The 17,487-nt window shown below is 37.5% G+C and overlaps 1 protein-coding gene across 3 annotated transcripts; it reads right to left on the reverse strand.

Moving 5' to 3' along the window:
* Positions 1–358: 358 nt before the first annotated feature.
* SLC25A16 (solute carrier family 25 member 16) lies at positions 359–17,165 on the reverse strand. Of its 3 annotated transcripts, none has more exons than XR_014853028.1 (10): positions 16,983–17,165; positions 16,059–16,151; positions 13,759–13,892; positions 12,009–12,072; positions 5,876–5,997; positions 5,282–5,348; positions 4,396–4,558; positions 3,440–3,508; positions 2,398–2,527; positions 1,765–1,899 (listed from the first exon to the last, which is right to left on the reverse strand). XR_014853028.1 is itself a non-coding variant. In XM_085064311.1 (9 exons), exons 1-9 carry the CDS (start codon positions 17,074–17,076, stop codon positions 1,743–1,745), a joined length of 963 nt encoding a protein of 320 aa, XP_084920437.1. In that variant the 5' UTR covers positions 17,077–17,163; the 3' UTR covers positions 359–1,742. The 3 variants fall into 3 exon arrangements, 1 of the variants encoding a protein (XP_084920437.1); XR_014853027.1 differs by having other exon boundaries at positions 2,341–2,527; XM_085064311.1 differs by lacking the exon at positions 2,398–2,527 and having other exon boundaries at positions 359–1,899; positions 16,983–17,163.
* Between the last annotated feature and the right edge of the window lie 322 nt (positions 17,166–17,487).

Raw genomic sequence — 17,487 nt, forward strand, 5'->3', positions numbered from 1 at the left:
GAATTAAGTTGTAAAACTCCAAATTTAATTGTCCTTAACAGTATTCACATAAAAAAGAACTGGCATCTGAGAAGATGCTTATTTGCTCACACAGTAAAACAATACAGAGAAAAGAAAGGCACTTTTGTTTTCCTAATACAGTAGATTTATCCCTATTGCAAAAATTTTAAAATGTAAAAATTCATTGTGATACTGGTTAGCTTCCCTTCATGTGAAACCAAAGATCAGATGAAAAAATACATTGTTGTCTCTTAATTAAGAATGAAAATGTTGTGCATATTTACCTATTAGGGGAAACATACAGATAATTCCAGAAACATGTATTTCTTCTGGCTACAACATACACAAATCACACAAAGACAATTCAAAAATTTTAATAAAATATATCCAGATACATCTCATTCCCTGTCCATAGCTACATTGTAAATTTCAAAGAAATACATATTTTTAAGAAAGTGAGGGGGAAAAAATTGAGCCATGGAAGTTGTTATTGAATATGTAATTCAAAAATCCATTTTGTGAAATTTGTCGAAATTAAGCAAATCAGTCTGACCATCCGCCACTTAATATAACCACTGCCAATTCTTAGAAGACACTGCTAAAATATTTACAACAAATAAATAACTTACATGAAGTAAATGCTTTACAGTTTCCTGAATCGAGTGAGTAAAACAAGAGTACCAATGCAAATCATGTATAAAATAATTCCTTCCAGAAAAGAAATTGTAGAAGGAAAACATGCAATAGTCTATTGCATACCACACTTTAGCAACAGTACATACACACACCTACACTCTCCATTACAATCTTAATTTTCTTTTCTGCATGAGATATGCCTAAGCAAGTAAATGCAGCAGCATGCAGTCTTCTTTGTCACCATGGTTTAAGGGAAAAACCTGTTTACACCAGCTAGTACTGGAAAGTACATAACATACTCAGCCTTGAATAAACCAAATCAAGAACATTCAGCTCCTCAGAAAAGCCTTGTAAGATTAGGTCCTTATTACCTGCCACAAGGACATATTTTCTAGCACTCAACCCTGTAAAATTCCCCCCACCTTGTATTTGTGTAGTACAGCATTTCTTTGAATATAATGTATGCCAAGAAACTGGAAGATTTCTAATACTGCTAAATACATCTTGCTGTTTTTTACTGAAATGGCTGAAGAGACTTTCCTGTGCGCTAATCTCAAGGACATATGCATTGTTCTTGCATACAGAAAACTTGTACAGAAAAAGAATAAAAGGCTGCTTAAACTGTGGTCTGTCGACTTCAGCTTCTACAGACCTGGCAAGGATCTGAACACCAATATCATTGCATTATGTTCTAATTAGTCCATTCCATTTCATTTTTAAAGAACAACCGGTGCCTAATTTCTAGCTTAAAAAGCAGCATAATCAGCAGCATGTAACCCCTGGAATGGTGATAAAGCTAAATAACTGACAGCTTGGAACCCATATAAAACATGGGTATCATCTCCAAAACTGTGTCATTCTTAAAATTCGTTTAATGAAGCCTAGAAGATGTACAAAAAAAGTGTTTATAGCTAGCTAATATTTATTTTGATGTGTCACCTGGTTTTACTCCAGGAAATTAACCACATTTTGGCAAAGAGAGATGTCAGACAACAGCAGGTCCACAGTAACAGAAAGCTTTTTTTAAACTTCAAGTAATTTACTCATAAATGTCATTTGAAGATTGATAGTGGAGTTTTTACAGAGAAGTCTTCTGAAGGAAAGACTCAATTGAGGTGCAAGAATTGTTTCATAAGTTCATAGGTGGTAAAAGCCACAGCCTGGGAAGGAATACAACGAATGTAATTTAAGGATAAACCACGGTATAGTCCTCTTCGTATTCCATGTTGTTGATACACATATTTCAGTGTCTGCACCATTGTACTGGAAAAATAAGAACTCGAATCATTAGTGGATACACATATTCAATATCAAAATCATTTTCTATAAATACAAGACGCTATTTTTATTTTGATTTTAAGAGATCTATGGAGAAAAAGCCATGGTATTCCACACAGCAAAGCAATATAGGACTAAAAAGACAACCTGAGCTTCTGCAAGAAATTTAGGCACAAGGGCTGGGAATGGGAAATAGGACAGTGCAGTCCCAGCTAAACAAATGTCAGTCTAAAAACATCTGCCCTACAAGACATATTAAGATATTTTACACCAGAATGGCTCCACAAATTCTCTTGCCTAACTGGCAGAAAGGAGCTGAGAAGCATCAATTCCTTTTACAAATAACATTAATTTAAGTATATAATATTTGACCGCATTAAAAGCAGAAATTGCACTGTATATGCAAAGAGAACTTTCCCCACATACTTTTCTTGAAACTGAGTAAACAGACGTTAAATGGAAAACACTTAAGGTGCTCAGTACTTCCAAGCTATTGAAGACAGTGCTCTTGGAGAACATCTTCCATATGTTCCAAAGCTTCAAGACTTCCTGCTTGCTTTATCCTCTCATCCTCTAAAGATATACATGTGTCTCTCCTTCAAGGCTCAGCTCTCTACATGGTCACAATAAAACTGTTAAATTGCGAAGCCTCATGTCTGAAAAAGTAGTCCTCACAAATGCAGAAAGTAAAACCCCAAGAACAATGAACATATTTTCATTTTTAAATTATCAGGAATGGAAAATAACCAATCAAAAAAAAAAAAAAAGCTGCTAAAGAAAACAGAACAGAACCTTCACAGTTAAGCAACATCAAGGCTGTTTGTGGAAGGTCACTCAGGCTACTCTTGGTAAGATCCAACTTTCCACGCAGGAGATTCACACTGAATTGCACTGGATTCAGACATACACAATTCCACAACACTGAAACTAACCAAGGGAAAACTGTCCCAGAACTGAATTTGATTGAGACAATGTGAAACTCTGAAAGCTTTTAAAGATGAGGGCTGATTTAATGCCGTTATGATTTCTTAAGTTATTATGGTGCTTCCACTTCTGCTGGGGGAACCTAAAGAGTATGTGGGACGCAGGAAATTACTGTAAGTGCAAAAAAGCTCAAATAAAATTGTATTATGCAAAATCATCTTATGGAAAAGATTCTGCACCATTAAAATACACTTTGGAGCTATTTCTTTTCAGTAGAAGCAAAGTCTCTCTCTTAGAGATCTTGCTGATACTAAAGGTAGCACAACTTGCATTAAGATACAAAGAAAACACGTTACTAATACATACAGGATTCCCAATGAGGGTGCCATGGGGATCTCAGGTATTTTTTTAATCCCAGATTGATAATGGCATCTTTTGTCTGTGTGGAAACTTTCTCACTAATGCATGAAGAAACCAACAACATAGTAGTTCAGGGTGGGGAGGGTTGTTGTTTCCTTATTTTTAAAATTTAAAATTAACAACAGAACTTTGCTCAGACATCCAAGAACTCAGTTACTACAGACAAAAAGGAAATACTTACAGGCACTTTTCAGAGTCTGGGAGAACTGCTCCTAACTGCATTCGCCTACGAGTTACATCAAGGGGATATCTACAGAGAAGATATTTAAACAGCAATTCAACCAGATGTGTGATGACTGTTTGAATATTGTTTAAACAAGAAAACAAAGAAGTCCACGTGCAACCTCCGAGCTCCCTTTTCAGTGAGTCAGGAATCCAGCTTAGATTCTCAACACAGCTGAAAGTTCTCCAAAAAGGGAGACTTCCCTTACACAACCAAAACCAGCAAACCAGAGCTCTTAATAAATTCCATTTGGCACTAGTAAGGAAGACATATGAAGATCAGATGAGAGTATAAAACAGTCTTTAAATGCTGAAAGGAGAAGATACCTGCATTGAAAATAAGATGAACAGGCAATTACATTTGCAATGCAGTGACTTAGTGAAAAATCCATGCCATATAAGTACATTAAATTATTTTATGGACAAAATAAAATAGAACAAGGACAGCACAAGAAAGGAAAAAGCAAGCAAAGTAATTGAAAAAAAACCAAATACAATATCTAAGACTTGTTTTGTTTTGAGTCTTTTGGTTTTTTTTAAATCCTGTGGCTTCACAGGTTACATGGATTTGAAAGTAAATTGGAATAATAAAATTCTGCAAATTATGTTCAGGGTCAAAATTTCTTAGCTTACCAAACAAGCTAAGAAACAAGATTATTACCAATGAAAATTCCAGTCGTTTTTAGGAAATTTGCCTGAATTTGTTTAATTGACTCATTGCACATCTCTTAAAAGACCCTGAAGATATATAAATATTTAGTAAACTGAAAAATAGGAAACACCAGAATTTCAGTATTTGATTAAATAATTTTAAAACCTTACTAATAACTAGACTTAGATAAAATTGTATCAGATAAAAGTTTCTTTAGAATGAACAGCTATAGAGAGGAAAACCAACCCACTCCCCAAACTTACGATATTGTCTGAGCTATTGCTCCGGCGATGCCACCACACAGCAGATTTACATGTGTTTTCAAAACTAAGACATCGGGGTTATCTAGTGAAGGCCGTCCAAGCAAGTTAGGTGCTTGAGCAAGTCCAATGCTCTTTAAGGTACCAAAGGTGAAAAATGAAAAACCTAAAAGGAAATTTAATTTTATGTACTTTCATAAAAAAAGCAAACTATTTGTTGATGTGTCATCATCATCAACAAAAAGCTGCATTTACAAAATGAAACTATTTTGCAGTTCTTTTAGAAGCTTTGTCTTAAACAGAAAGAAATAGATTAACAATATTTTGAACTTTTACAGTAACTTCTACCCAAACGAATTTGTGTTTATACACAACACTACAAGAATGCTTTAAATAAGCTACACTGCAGGTTTTAAGTTACTGGATTGCTATCAAAAATAATTCTAAGTAATACTACTTTCTAACTGAAGGACATCTCTCAGCTTTTAAAAGTGAGTGTAGTTTAGCTGGGCTGTTCTGTTCCTCTGCTGCACATCGAGCTGTACATGAGTGAGAACTTACAGAAAAGCCACCAGGAGATGGAGCCAAAACGGAGCCTCTGAGGCTCCACTGACAGAGCACTGCTCCCATGGATCTCCCTGTTTGAGAAAAACAGCCTCCATGCTTTCTTGGGGGAAAACTGCGAAGCACAAGACAAACACTAATTTACCGTTCTCTCTCAACCCCAAATTTTGGAAAAGCTAGGGTTTGACTATTGAAGACACTTTTTAAGGAGCATAATTGAAGATTATTTGAACAGAAGCTAATTAACTAAGAATGCAAATATATTAAACAAATTTAGTAGTGCACATAACTGCTGAAGGACTGCCATGTTCTGTGTTTAACTTACCTGCATATGGTGCCATTCCCACCACAGTTGGCATCAGCCCTCTGTAGAACCCACTAAAACCACCTTCCTTTGAAAGAAAAATACAGCAGCATTTGTGGCAAGAAATACAAGTGTCTTAAGTTACATGACTGTTCATACAGACTCCATGACAGCAATCTGACTAGAACCATCTATCACCAAGGAGCTAAAGTTATATTCTGGTTCTTGTGCCTGAAGAGTCAAAGGGACAACTGCCTGGCTGCATATGAGATAAATAAGCTAAAATGAAGGAGGAAAACCTACATCCAACATCATAACTGGAGACATTTATGCATTATACATAGCCCTCCTCCCCAAATCTTTTTGGTAACCTTACTACTTTTCTTGAAAAGCAACAGCTCTGCTGTTTCTGACCTCCCACTTACATGAGTCTTAGTTACAACTTAGCAGCCTAAGTCAAAAGCAGCATCCAAATAACTTTTTACATTAAAAAATTCAAAGTGCACGCAATGAAGTCATCTTATTTTGCACTAAGCCATTACTTTCAATGCAGTGCAACATTATTTAAAGAGCACATTTTGCTTTGACAGAACTGAAGATTAAAAGAAAAAATACCTTTGTGTAAATCATCTTGAATGCATGGATAATTCCCATGTACTTGTGTTCCCCTTTTACTTGGAACGCCAGACGAACTCTAACCATATCAAGAGGGTAAGTACAAATCACTGCTGTAATACCTTTATTAAAAACAAAAACAAAACAAGCAAACAAAACTCACCTACACCTTATCTGATTCTAGGATTATTTTGAAAAGTTGAATTTCCTTTTCTGGCAGTGAATACAATAGCATATACAAACTATTTTGTTAAAGAAAGACTTGAAGTCACTTGCAATCAGTAAACAGAAACACTAACTCCAGCAACACACAAAGGATTTATGTTTGTACTTAGTGTTCACTGAAGCAGCACACCTAAGCCTAGATTATCCAAGATTTATGGGCCTGACTGCATTCACCTGAGCAATCTTATTTAAATTCATACCTCCTAAGAATCAGGCTAATCAAGTACATCAGCTTTACAGGATTGCAACCATGAAACCAAATCCTACCATATTTAAAAAAAAAAAAAAAAAATCAAACCACCAAATTGACATGTTTTATTTCAAAAAGGTTCTGTCAGAATTTGGTGTGATTACTGGGTATAGATACATGTATCTACTGCATCTGAAAATACTAAATATATTCTAATGACACACTAAATATACTCTGGTTACATTAAAAATAGAGCTACTCCTCATCAGGTTCATACTGATGAGGAGTACTTAACTGTGCTGCCTTACTGCATTTTAAAAGTTCATGTTACACCAGCACTTCTACTTTAAAACTGAGCAGAAAAGCTATTCCTGGACTTAAAGTGAAAAACAAAGGAAACCAAAATCAAATCTTAGGACTCAGCCAGTTATGAGCTACTTCAAAACTGCTTAAACGTTGACCAACTTGTAATTTTGGAAACAACTCCAGTACAGAAAACAACTTTTCTATCAGTTACCTGAATAACACAGGCTTTCCAACTGCTAGGTTTTGAGGTAAACCACTCAATAAGCTGACAAATTCTTTAGAGGGAATAGTTAAAGCTGTTGCCTAACAACAGCAGTCATTTTCTGATGGTATACCACAGTCACCAAAAAACCCCATAAAAAAAAAAAAAACAAATCCCAAACAAAACCAAACCAAAACAAAACAAAACAAAGAAAAAAGGAAAAGGAGAAAAAGAAAGTAAAAACCTTTGTAATTGGCACTGTTTTCTAGCAACTGCTCTGATTCAGCTAAATGTAACTTTTAAAAATTGGTCCTACAGAAGATAAGCACACTTTTTATTCCAGCAGGAAATTGTCACTTCCTCTTAAGTTTTAATAGCCTCTTAATGATATGTCTTTCTGTACGTGTATCCTCTGCCCTCCTTTCCACAAGCCTAAGAGAAATCCATAACAGGGGGAAGAAAAAAACCAAACCCAAACCAACAAGAAACACAATGTAACTCCTGCAAACAAACTCTTCATAACTTTTATGTCTGGAGCTACAAGAAAACAAAAACTAACCAAAAAACCCACCACTCTCCTAACTTCAATGATCTAAAAGAAGATATCTGGATTGGATGGTGAGGAAAAAAAAAAAAAACCACCCCAAGTGAGCAATCCAAAAATCTGACACTGGTCAACTGTCAGTTGAGAGCCAAGTCTCTGGGTTTCTGGACTATCCCACCAGTAATTCATCTTAGAAAACAAAAATACCTCTTTTGAAGATTTTGGACAAGTCCTCTGAACAAAAAGCAGACATCTGCAGTTTATTTCTGATGTTGTCTCACCCAAAGGATTCAAAAGCTGGAAGCTGCTAAAGCAATGTCAAGACTGTTTCCACTGAACTACATGAAATGCAATCCCTCAGTCTACAGCCTTTTCCTAATGGATTTCCTGAGATGTCCAGAAATATCATAAAACAGATTAATTCATGCAGTTTAAAAAAATTAAAAAGAGGGGGAGACAAGCACTTACAGACCTTAAGAGTGCACAGGAAAATCATCCCACTTCAGAAAACAGACTTTAGCCCCACTTCTCTTTCCAATCATGCCTTGCTATCTATCCAGGAACCTCCTCTGAACAAAAACTAGCTAACAGATCAACCAAGAGCTTGGTGAATGCACTTTTTAGTGAACACAGTCTGAAAATAGTACAATTTTTAAAAATCCAAACAGATGAAACTGAAAGAAACTGTATTGTAGCAAGGATTCAAATAGAACATTTTTGAGGTGGTTTTTTTGGTTTTTTTTTTGTTTGTTTGTTTGTTTTTTGGGATTTTTGTTTGTTTTTGTTGCTGTTTTTTTGGCTTGGTGGGTTTTTTGTGGTTTTGGTAGGTTTTTTTATTGTTTTTGTTTTGTTTTAACTTTTTCTTAAAATCCTCTAGCCATGAATTCTGGGGCAAAGAAGTGATTTGGGACATCAGCCACAATATATGCTGTCTTGTAGCAACTGGGAGAGGCATGTTACTGCTTTACTGTTCATATAAGGAAAATGTACACACAAGGGATCAAGATTCCCTTTGGGGCTCAGGAGAGACACCATCCTTTCTGAGAGGAATGGCAGCCAGCTGGGGGACACAAAGTCATTGTGGTGAGTCTACAAAATTACTAATCTCACCTCTGTTCCCTAAATATGTTATGAGAAGTCAGACCACAGCATCTTAAGACTCAGTACCTGTCTTGAAAAAGCTAAGTCCATCCCCATTAATGATACATAAGCCAAAAATCTCTCCTGTAGCTGGTTAAACAGCACAGAATTGGAAGTGTATCAACAGTTAAGAGGTACATACAGCAATTCCCACTGTCTGATCTGAAACAATCATAATAGGGGAATGTAGCTCCTCCCTACTTCAAAGAAGCCCTTCCTCAAAACCAGCAGACCTTTTCACCGTCAGTGCTGACTCAGAAGCCAGAGAAAAACCACTTCCTATATTGTCCTCAGGCACCTTTGACCGCTCTTGGGGACAAGACTTAGTGACAGTGAAGAACATTAGTCTGTCCTTGATTTGCTTCCCAGGCTTTGGGAGTTAACAATGAGATTAGCTCTACAGGGATTTATCAATTTCACTACTATTCCTCCATTCTTAGTAAATTTCTTTCTTTAGAAATGAAAACAAAAAACTATCTGGAGCAAGAAAAATCACAAGTGAAATACATTTACAAAGACCAGGCATTGCAAACACAGCTGGTATGCAAGTTTTTATGATCTCTGCATCATGCTCTCTGTACTTTTATCAGTAGCTCCAGAGATCAAATTAAGCACTGCCGGGAAATTCATAGGAATACAGCTCAAAAAGTCATAAGCACAAGTCAAAGCCTTGAACTGCAAGAAGATTTGCTCCTTAGCTAATATAAAGATTTACCCAAGTAGCAACTTCTGAACAAAACAAAGCTTCAGAAACTACATACAGAGAAATTGCTGATGACAAAAAAATACTAATCAGACAGGTTAAAGAATGGCTAATTTACCAGTCCTAATATGTCTGTGTAATTACATATATCCAATATGTAATTCTGCTTCCCTCCACAATGCATTCAAACAACTAGACCACACATTCTTTTGAAATGTTGACTGAAGTACATAACTGTTAATTACATACTATTTTAAATGGTGACAGCCAATATCCTCCTAAATAGTACTAGATCACTGCTATTTTCAATCACTTTTACTACAAGTGAAAACCTAAAAACAAAAACATATTTCCTGTATTAGTTTAACAGAACTTGAGTTTGTTCTAGATAACATCTAGTCTTTTTTGGCTTTGTTATTTTGAAGTTAATCAAGTGCAGGAGAGGAAATACACATTTGTTTTAATTTGAATCTTTCTATTAGAAAACTAAAAAAAATTAATTTGTAAAATCATCCTGTGATGTCTTATTTAATGTTACTTGTTAATTTTTTTTTTGTTATTTGACAATATTGTTTCCTAAATCCCACTAACCTCTATGATTTCTCTTCTGCCCAGATCTGTCTTTCCTTAAAAGAAAATACATTTATACACTACTTTTCTGTTAATGAGGTGTTAAAGCTGAAATTTGAATCACACAAGACTCAGGAAATTCAGAGTTAGAGTTTCCACAGTAATTTTAACTTGGTCTCCTTAAATATATGCATTACAATAGGCTTTTCTTTTCTCTCCCTCCACTACCCCCATCCTCACTGCCTTGTTTTTCCCTGTGGATATGCTTTTGATCCTGTTTATCACTTAGAGAAGATACTTAAATGTTTCCCACCACTTTCAAGCTGATTCAGGTTTGTTGACCCCTAGTTATGTCGGAAATACTGACATAATCAAGACTGAAGCACAGTCGGTACAAAGAAGTGAAAGCAGACAGCTGCCTGGCTAGATGGTGCAGAGGGGACAAAAAGGTAAAAGAAATACGGGTTATTTATTCTCAACTGCTTAATACTGTGTCCCATGAAACTGTGAAGACCCCTCTGCACCAACACTGGGGTGTGTGCAGCACATCATCTCCTTTAGTGTTTTAAGAGTGGAAGAAACAGAAAAATATCCTTTACTGGAGCCAGCACAGGAGGGAAAGCAAGAAATATTATCAACTGTTTTTAAGTCTTGTCCTTTTTGTTTGCAAACCGAGAAAACTTCTGTACCAGATTTCAAACTCTATGCTCTTCTTAGTGCCTCCTTCCTCCCCTAAATCTTCTTGATACACTTAAGATAAACCATTCTACTCTTATTATCTAAAGAATATCCCAAGAAGCAGTTAATGCCACCCAGTAAACAAATAGTAAGACACTCACATGTGACACTATATATACACTTGACTGCTGTCAAGTCAAGCTCAAGCTCAGTTCCTCAGTTTTGGCGTTCTAAAAATGAAACTATTGGGTATATTGTACTTAAACACACCACATAAAGCACTTCATCTGATTGTGGTTGCAAGATAGCACTGTATGTTAATTAATTTGTGTTACTCTAACCACACAAGCCAGATTTAACCACTAAGGTGCTTACAACAGTGCCAGATGCTATTTATTTATTTACGCAAAGAATTCCAGCACATCCAAGACTGACAGAGTTAAGCTGATTATTCAGTGTTTTCACAGCGCCTCCCAAGTCAGGTTCCCAGTCTCTGACAAAGCTCCTGGAAAAGCTAATAATAATAATAATAAACTTTTGAGGGGAGAAAGTGAATTGCAAACTGTTCTTTAACACAGTTAAAGCCAGGGGAGAGGAGAAAAAGGAAAGAAAAAAAGACATCTATGGGTTTTTTTTACTTCTTTCATATAGCAAGCCAGGCAAGTTCTGGAATATATCTTACCAAAGAGGTTTAGTTAGTTTTTAGAAATCATCTCATTGTTTCATTTCATTGCCTGTCTTTTTCCTCTGACATCACACAAAGCAAAAATACTTTAATGAGGTCTTCCTAGTTTATCTAAAGGGTATTATTAAAAATGGCAGCATTTTTATTCCAAAGGAAGCTACATATGAACACCCATAACTATTTGAGGACTGTCACTAGACAGTACTAAGCCTATTTTACAAAGTAAAAGTGCATGAAGAATCACTTCAATTAAAACTCAGTCCGCTATTACTTACCTTCCCGTTTTTTCTTAGCTACTTTTGACTGAATGACTAGTAAGAGCAAAACACATACTATACACTGGCACTTTACAGATTACTTTTATAGTTGCTATTGCATTAATTGATAAATGAGAGGTTTTAACATTCACACATATGATCTAAAGAGCATCATGACAACACTGCACTGGACATGGAAAAGTACAGACATTTGTGGCAAATCCAAAGAAACTACTCATTTAAGAAGCTGCAGTCCTCTGTTTCTGTGGGCTTACATTCAACCTAGAAGCAATGGCAGAGGGGCTGATGAGCCAATTCTACCAGAACCTGCAGCCCTAGGCTTCATATTGATGACACTGGTTTTTTAACCTTTTAAATGCCATGATAAAATACTATAAAAACCTGTGCTTTACAACATAGCTCAGAATTCACTGCTTGCACCAACATATTTTAAAGAATACTCTTAGACCAACAGGTTTCAACTAAGCAACAATCTTAAATTAACCATTTACTAGTGTATTTGCTTAATACAAATTTGCAGGAGTTCCACCCAACAACACATCAAATCCTCCTCTAAACAAATATTAACTTTTCAGCAAAAGGTATGTCTGAAATCCAAGTACAAAACCATACCTGCCATGGATCCAGCCATTAATCGATGCACATGCCCAGAAATCCCAAGCTGTTTCGTTATTACCTACACAATATGGAACATTTACAGCAGTCAGATATCACCAAATACAGAGAAACACAGCACAAAGTTTATTAGCACATTAGTGTAAACTCTGCAGCAGTTTCCAAGAAGTTTACAATGCTACAAACTCAATCCAGAGCATTTAATTATTGTTAGAAGAATTTTTTAACACTGCTGCTGTTTCCAGTTTCTTATTAGAAAGATGAGAGTGCTAAAATTCTACTGACAAAGCAAAACAATGAATTGAAAGTATTTGTACTGTTCACTTCAGAAACTAGTTTATTTAGTCATCATTAATGTGTGTTAAACAAGGCAAACTGAACACTATCCTTGTAGAGATCAAAGGACACTGATCAAAGTTGAAAAGTAAGAAGAGTCAATTTTTCTTACATGCACATCATGTGAAACACTCCCATAAAGATTTTAACTGGATTAAAAGAAAAACAGAAAAAGAAAAAAAAAGGAGAAATAAAAAGGAGAAGAGAAAAAGGACAACATTTCAGAGCAAGAATTTACTAAGTTAATTACAGCCTGGAAGGAAGTTAGAAATTAGTTTCCAGGCTTTTATCAAATTACTGAGACTATTTCACTTTCTGCTATAAAGACCATTTTGTATCTTCATCTTTTAAGAAACTTCTTTTTCCTTTCATATATACATGCAAAACACTGTGAAAGTTTCTGGCCAAATAGTAGCTAAAACAAAGTGCTATGATGCTAACTGGATTCTTGAAATTGCAGATTCATGTATCATTTCAATTATAAAACACAGCATGTAGTCTTTTATTCCACACTGCATTAAACATGCATAGATCAACAGCCTTCATGATTACAGCACAAAAAAAACCCCAAAAGAACCTACAAAATCCATTACAATAACTTCTTTGTATTAGTGTTCTGAAATTTACGAAAGGGAACCACAACTTCAATCTCATTGTCTTCAGCAAATATTGTACCACTTACTTGGCTGGGTACTAAATCTGACCTTTCAAATATGAAATTTCTCCTCACTAATAGCAAAAATGGTATTTTTTACCACAAACAGCTATGTTTAAAAACATGTTCATGATAACAACTGACCTCCATGAAATGTTGCAAGGATTTATTGTGAAAGGGTAAATGCAGGACAACAGAAAAGAATCCACAAATCTTGCAGAACCCTGAAATGTGCATTTTTATCTTCAAGGTCATTTTTATCTACAGCCTGACATAATCATTTGTCAGGTCAAATATAACAGTCATATTAAGACAGGCTTTCAAGCTTAAGTCATTCTATCCATTAAGTACTAAGAATTCCAACATAAATATAATAAATTCCAACAATAATATAATAAAAATATAATAAATATAAAAAATTACATTTTTCCTGCATTATTCACAAGGGGCTACCTCATAGCAATACAAATAGCAGCAGACTTTAAATTACCCTTTGTTTTCCTCAGAAGAAAGGGTATTATTCAACCATATAAACATTTAGAAATCAGTGTGAATTTCTTCTTCCTTAAGCAACATTGCAAAAACTTCCCTGTTGCCCTGACATTTTTAATGGGTAGGTTCTGACAAAATTAAGCAACCTTAGAAAAGATGTGCAGCTAATTAATAAGACACAAAACTTTCAGTATTAGTTTCAATCACTCAGTGAGTCTATTCATTGCAGGCAGGGAAAAAAAGGAAAACAATAAATTTAACTACCTTTTTATATTGGTCAAATGCCATAAACTGAATAGCGCCATACGGAAAGATTCTGATCATCATTGCACCATTTCCTTTATACAGCCCAAGGTAACCTTCCTTTTTGGGGACAGCACACAAGGTAGAAAATACTCCTGCAGCAATACAAAAAGAGGTATTTAACACTGTGGGAAAGGGAAAAAAAGCAAGCAAATACTCCTGACAATAAGAAAGTAAGCATATAAAGCTAAGGCTGCATCATGTTACTCACGCAATTATGGAAAAAGCACTTTCACTGCCCAAACACTCCCATAAGGGAGAGGCTTAGGCTTTAAGTTTTATCAGCTTCCTCACCTCCCAGAGTCAGAAAGCCTCTGCACTCAGGCACCAGGGCTTGCCTGGACTCAGAGCAACCCTACTGCAAATAAGCCACTCACAGCACCTAATGCCAGCAACACACGTGAGGGAACTGGATGACTTGCAATTCAGTCAATTCAAAATAAATAAATACTTTAAAGTCTAAAACCATGGCAAAATAATCTGATATTGCTACATGCTAAATTACAGATTAAATGTCATCACTGAGGAAATCAAGTAAACAAGCTGAAGACTCTTACTACAATTTAATAATCTCACACTCTTTGTCCCAGATTTGTTGCAACAAGAAGCAATCCTACTCTCTTTTTACAGGTGGGAAATAATGCAAGACCACACAAAGTTTGGGCAAAACTTATAGTTTTACTGTAAACATTAGATATGCACAGTTTCTATCAAATTCACTTTCTAGTTTCATTTTATAAAAGAATTAACTGTGACAGTCTAACAGTTTTCATTCATATGCACCTACTAAATAATCTAAGAGCTGAACATGAAAAACACATTTATCTTGCTTTCTGGCAGGACAAAAAAGGAGTAGCTGACAAACTTTCATTTGAAGTTTAAATAAACAAGCATCTATTAGTTTCTAGGGTTCTAAGAATATGAATAGATTAGCGCACCTCGTTAATATATCATTGCATATGAATATATTATTACATGTTTTATAGTAAATTTATTTTTAAGGTATCATGCTTATTACATGCCTCTGAACTTACTTATGCCAAAACTAGAATTCTCTTTATCCTGAAATGATGAGTTATTATGTCCTGCTCTTATTTCCTAGAACACTTGCTCCAAGATCCATGTGGCACATACTCCAAGTGCAAGGGTGTGAGAACACAGAGTGAGGACTCCAATGACCTGACCCATCGTGTCTCAGCACTTACAGGTATACCTCATCCACATAATTCTCCTTTTCTCCCCCTACATGTAACATGGACACACACCCAAGTCAGACACATGTCAAATAACGAGCATCGTATCTGACTCCCAAAATAAGGAAGAACATAAGATTTTACTTGCCAACTATATTGGAGTACAAAGCAAACTGAAAACGAGGATTCAAAATCTCCGTCAAACCAATTATTTCACCCTTCAATTCTTAGACTGCAGAGTTGAGTGTATACGTGTATCTGTGTTACTAGAACACATTGCTTGTGTTTCCCTTTTTGGCACAGTGAATATATATCTACTGATTTTTATGATTTAATGATATGATTTATTTTTCCAGCTTTTAAAACACATCTTTAGTGTCTAAGTTAAAAGCGAGTTAAGTTACACACAAAATTAGGCAACTGAAAATATTTTTTTTCCTTAACAATTTCAACACTTAAATTTTGGTGCAGAAGTTATTACCACAGTTCAGTAACATTTGACATAAATGCCCCAAATACTCTGCACAAGAGGGCACTGTTACAGCCCCCAGAGAACAGTTCTGGACACGTGAGTTTGCTCTCTCACCATGATGCAACACAGATGCCGAACACAGATCACCTGCATCTCACACCAGGCATAAAGCTGCCGCTCTCTCCAGTTCCCACCAGCCGTGCCACTGTATGAAAAGGAGGGATCCCCACAGCCCCTGGGAACTGGCAATCACTGCAGTACAGTTTTTACTGAAATGATTCAAGCTTTGAAGCTGTGATTACCAATCTCCTGCTGGCTTCTGTAAAGGGGAAGATCAAGCCCAGCACTTACATGCCTTATTGAGGATTATTCTGACATCTCTATCTATAACACATCGAATGATACCACAATTTACACAGGGCTTTGTTTTTCTTTTCAAACAGTAACAAAACATGGCACAGAGCCTAACCAGACAGATACAGCCTTCTGTCTGGTTAGCACCTTTTTTATCAGCCTCATGACTGAATAAATCAACATACCCCAACCACACACATTGCTTTTAAAACCAAAAATTAGACAAACAGCAGCCATCTTACCTAGATGTTTGTAATGGTGGTTATGAGCTTGCAGCAAAATCTTCACTCGATCCAGTGGTGCCGTAGTTGTTTTGGCACAACATCCTGCAACACCTTTCCAAGAGGAAACAGAAAAGAGACAGGATGCAAGAAGGTCTTTAGGTAAGCACTTAAATAAGGGTTTTTTCTAATGCAGTTAACTCAGGAACTGGAAAAAGCCCCAGTGACAAGTAAACGGCTTCTATTAGATGTTACAAAGCTCTTGAACCCTGAATAAAACATTTAAGTCACTTTTCCTGTTTACAAAAACCCAGGCCACTGTCTGTCTCAGCTGCTGGAGTCATTGCAGAAGGAACTTTCCTGAAAACTACTCAGGAGTTCTCCATCCTGTTTCCTCCTTCCCTTTTGTGGGAAACAGTCCTTGCTGATCTTCCCGAAGGGGTGGGCTACATGTCTGCCGTGTACCCTTGCAATCCTTCAGAGAGTGAGATCCAACAGAGAGTGCTGCATGATGTACAAATTTTAAATAAACACAACCTTCTCCTACCCCAGCAAATCAGACAGTTGAGACAACACCCTGTAGGAAGATAGAATAAATAGTCTTTTTCTCTACAAGGTTACTGATGTGGTATCGTGTTTGCCAGGCTGCCTCGTCACTTCACACCACCTTCACCTTCTCAACAACAGCCCCAACAGTCTGGGGACAGAGCTAATCCGCCCTCCCCGAGTACCCTAAGGAGGGTTTGGGCTTAGGGAACATTTAACTGGCAGCTAACCGGGGCTCCTCGCTGGTTCTGACACACGTGCGAGTCACTGGGTCAACCGCATCACTCCCTTAGGGGAAAAAGGAAAAGCGAGCTCCGTGCTTCGCCAGGTGACGAGATCCGGCGGCAGTTTTACCGGGGACAGGGACACTGCCCGCCGCCCCCCGCCCGGGGCACCCACCTCCGGCGATGAAGGAGCGCAGCCAGTAGAAGTCTCGGCGCGCCGCGGCCGGGGGCAGCGCGGCGCCGGGCCCCGCCGCCGCCGGGGAAGCCATGGGCAGGGCAGGGCCGTGCCGTGCCGTGCCGTGCCGGCTCCCTCAGGCGGCGAGCGGGCTGCGCACGGGGCAGCGCGGTGCCCGCCGCGCCGCAGGGGCGGAGCTCGGGGCGGCCCCAGCAGCGGCCGGCCCGCCGGGCCACGCCGCGGCGCCTGCGGATCGCGTCAGAGGCGGCAGCCGGACCGCCCCTCCGCATCCTGCCCGGGAAAGGACTGGGTTAACCTGCGGGAGCCGCTGCAGGCGTCGCCTCTCCCCCTTTACCTGCTCCGGGGCACGATGCGCCGTGCAGCCGGTTTGGTAGTGACCCCGGGGATCGCTTGCTGCTCTTTAAAAACAGCCGTACATTTATTTAGAGGTAGGGTGCACATAACTAAAACCTGAAGAGCTCTAATTAGGCTATGCAATAAAACA

Source organism: Lichenostomus cassidix, chromosome 6 (genome assembly GCF_008360975.1).
Source record: "Lichenostomus cassidix isolate B80296 chromosome 6, HeHo_3.0, whole genome shotgun sequence".
In the NCBI taxonomy this organism is placed as follows: domain Eukaryota; kingdom Metazoa; phylum Chordata; class Aves; order Passeriformes; family Meliphagidae; genus Lichenostomus; species Lichenostomus cassidix.

Coding starts and splice junctions, on each gene's coding strand:
- SLC25A16 (XM_085064311.1), bottom strand. CDS start 17,076: ATGGCTTCCCCGGCGGCGGCGGGGCCCGGCGCCGCGCTGCCCCCGGCC. Junction 5,349..5,875: donor TCAAGATGATTTACACAAAG/GTATTTTTTCTT, acceptor TTTCTTTCAAAG/GAAGGTGGTTTTAGTGGGTT. Junction 4,559..5,281: donor GGGAATGGCACCATATGCAG/GTAAGTTAAACA, acceptor ATTTCCTTTTAG/GTTTTTCATTTTTCACCTTT.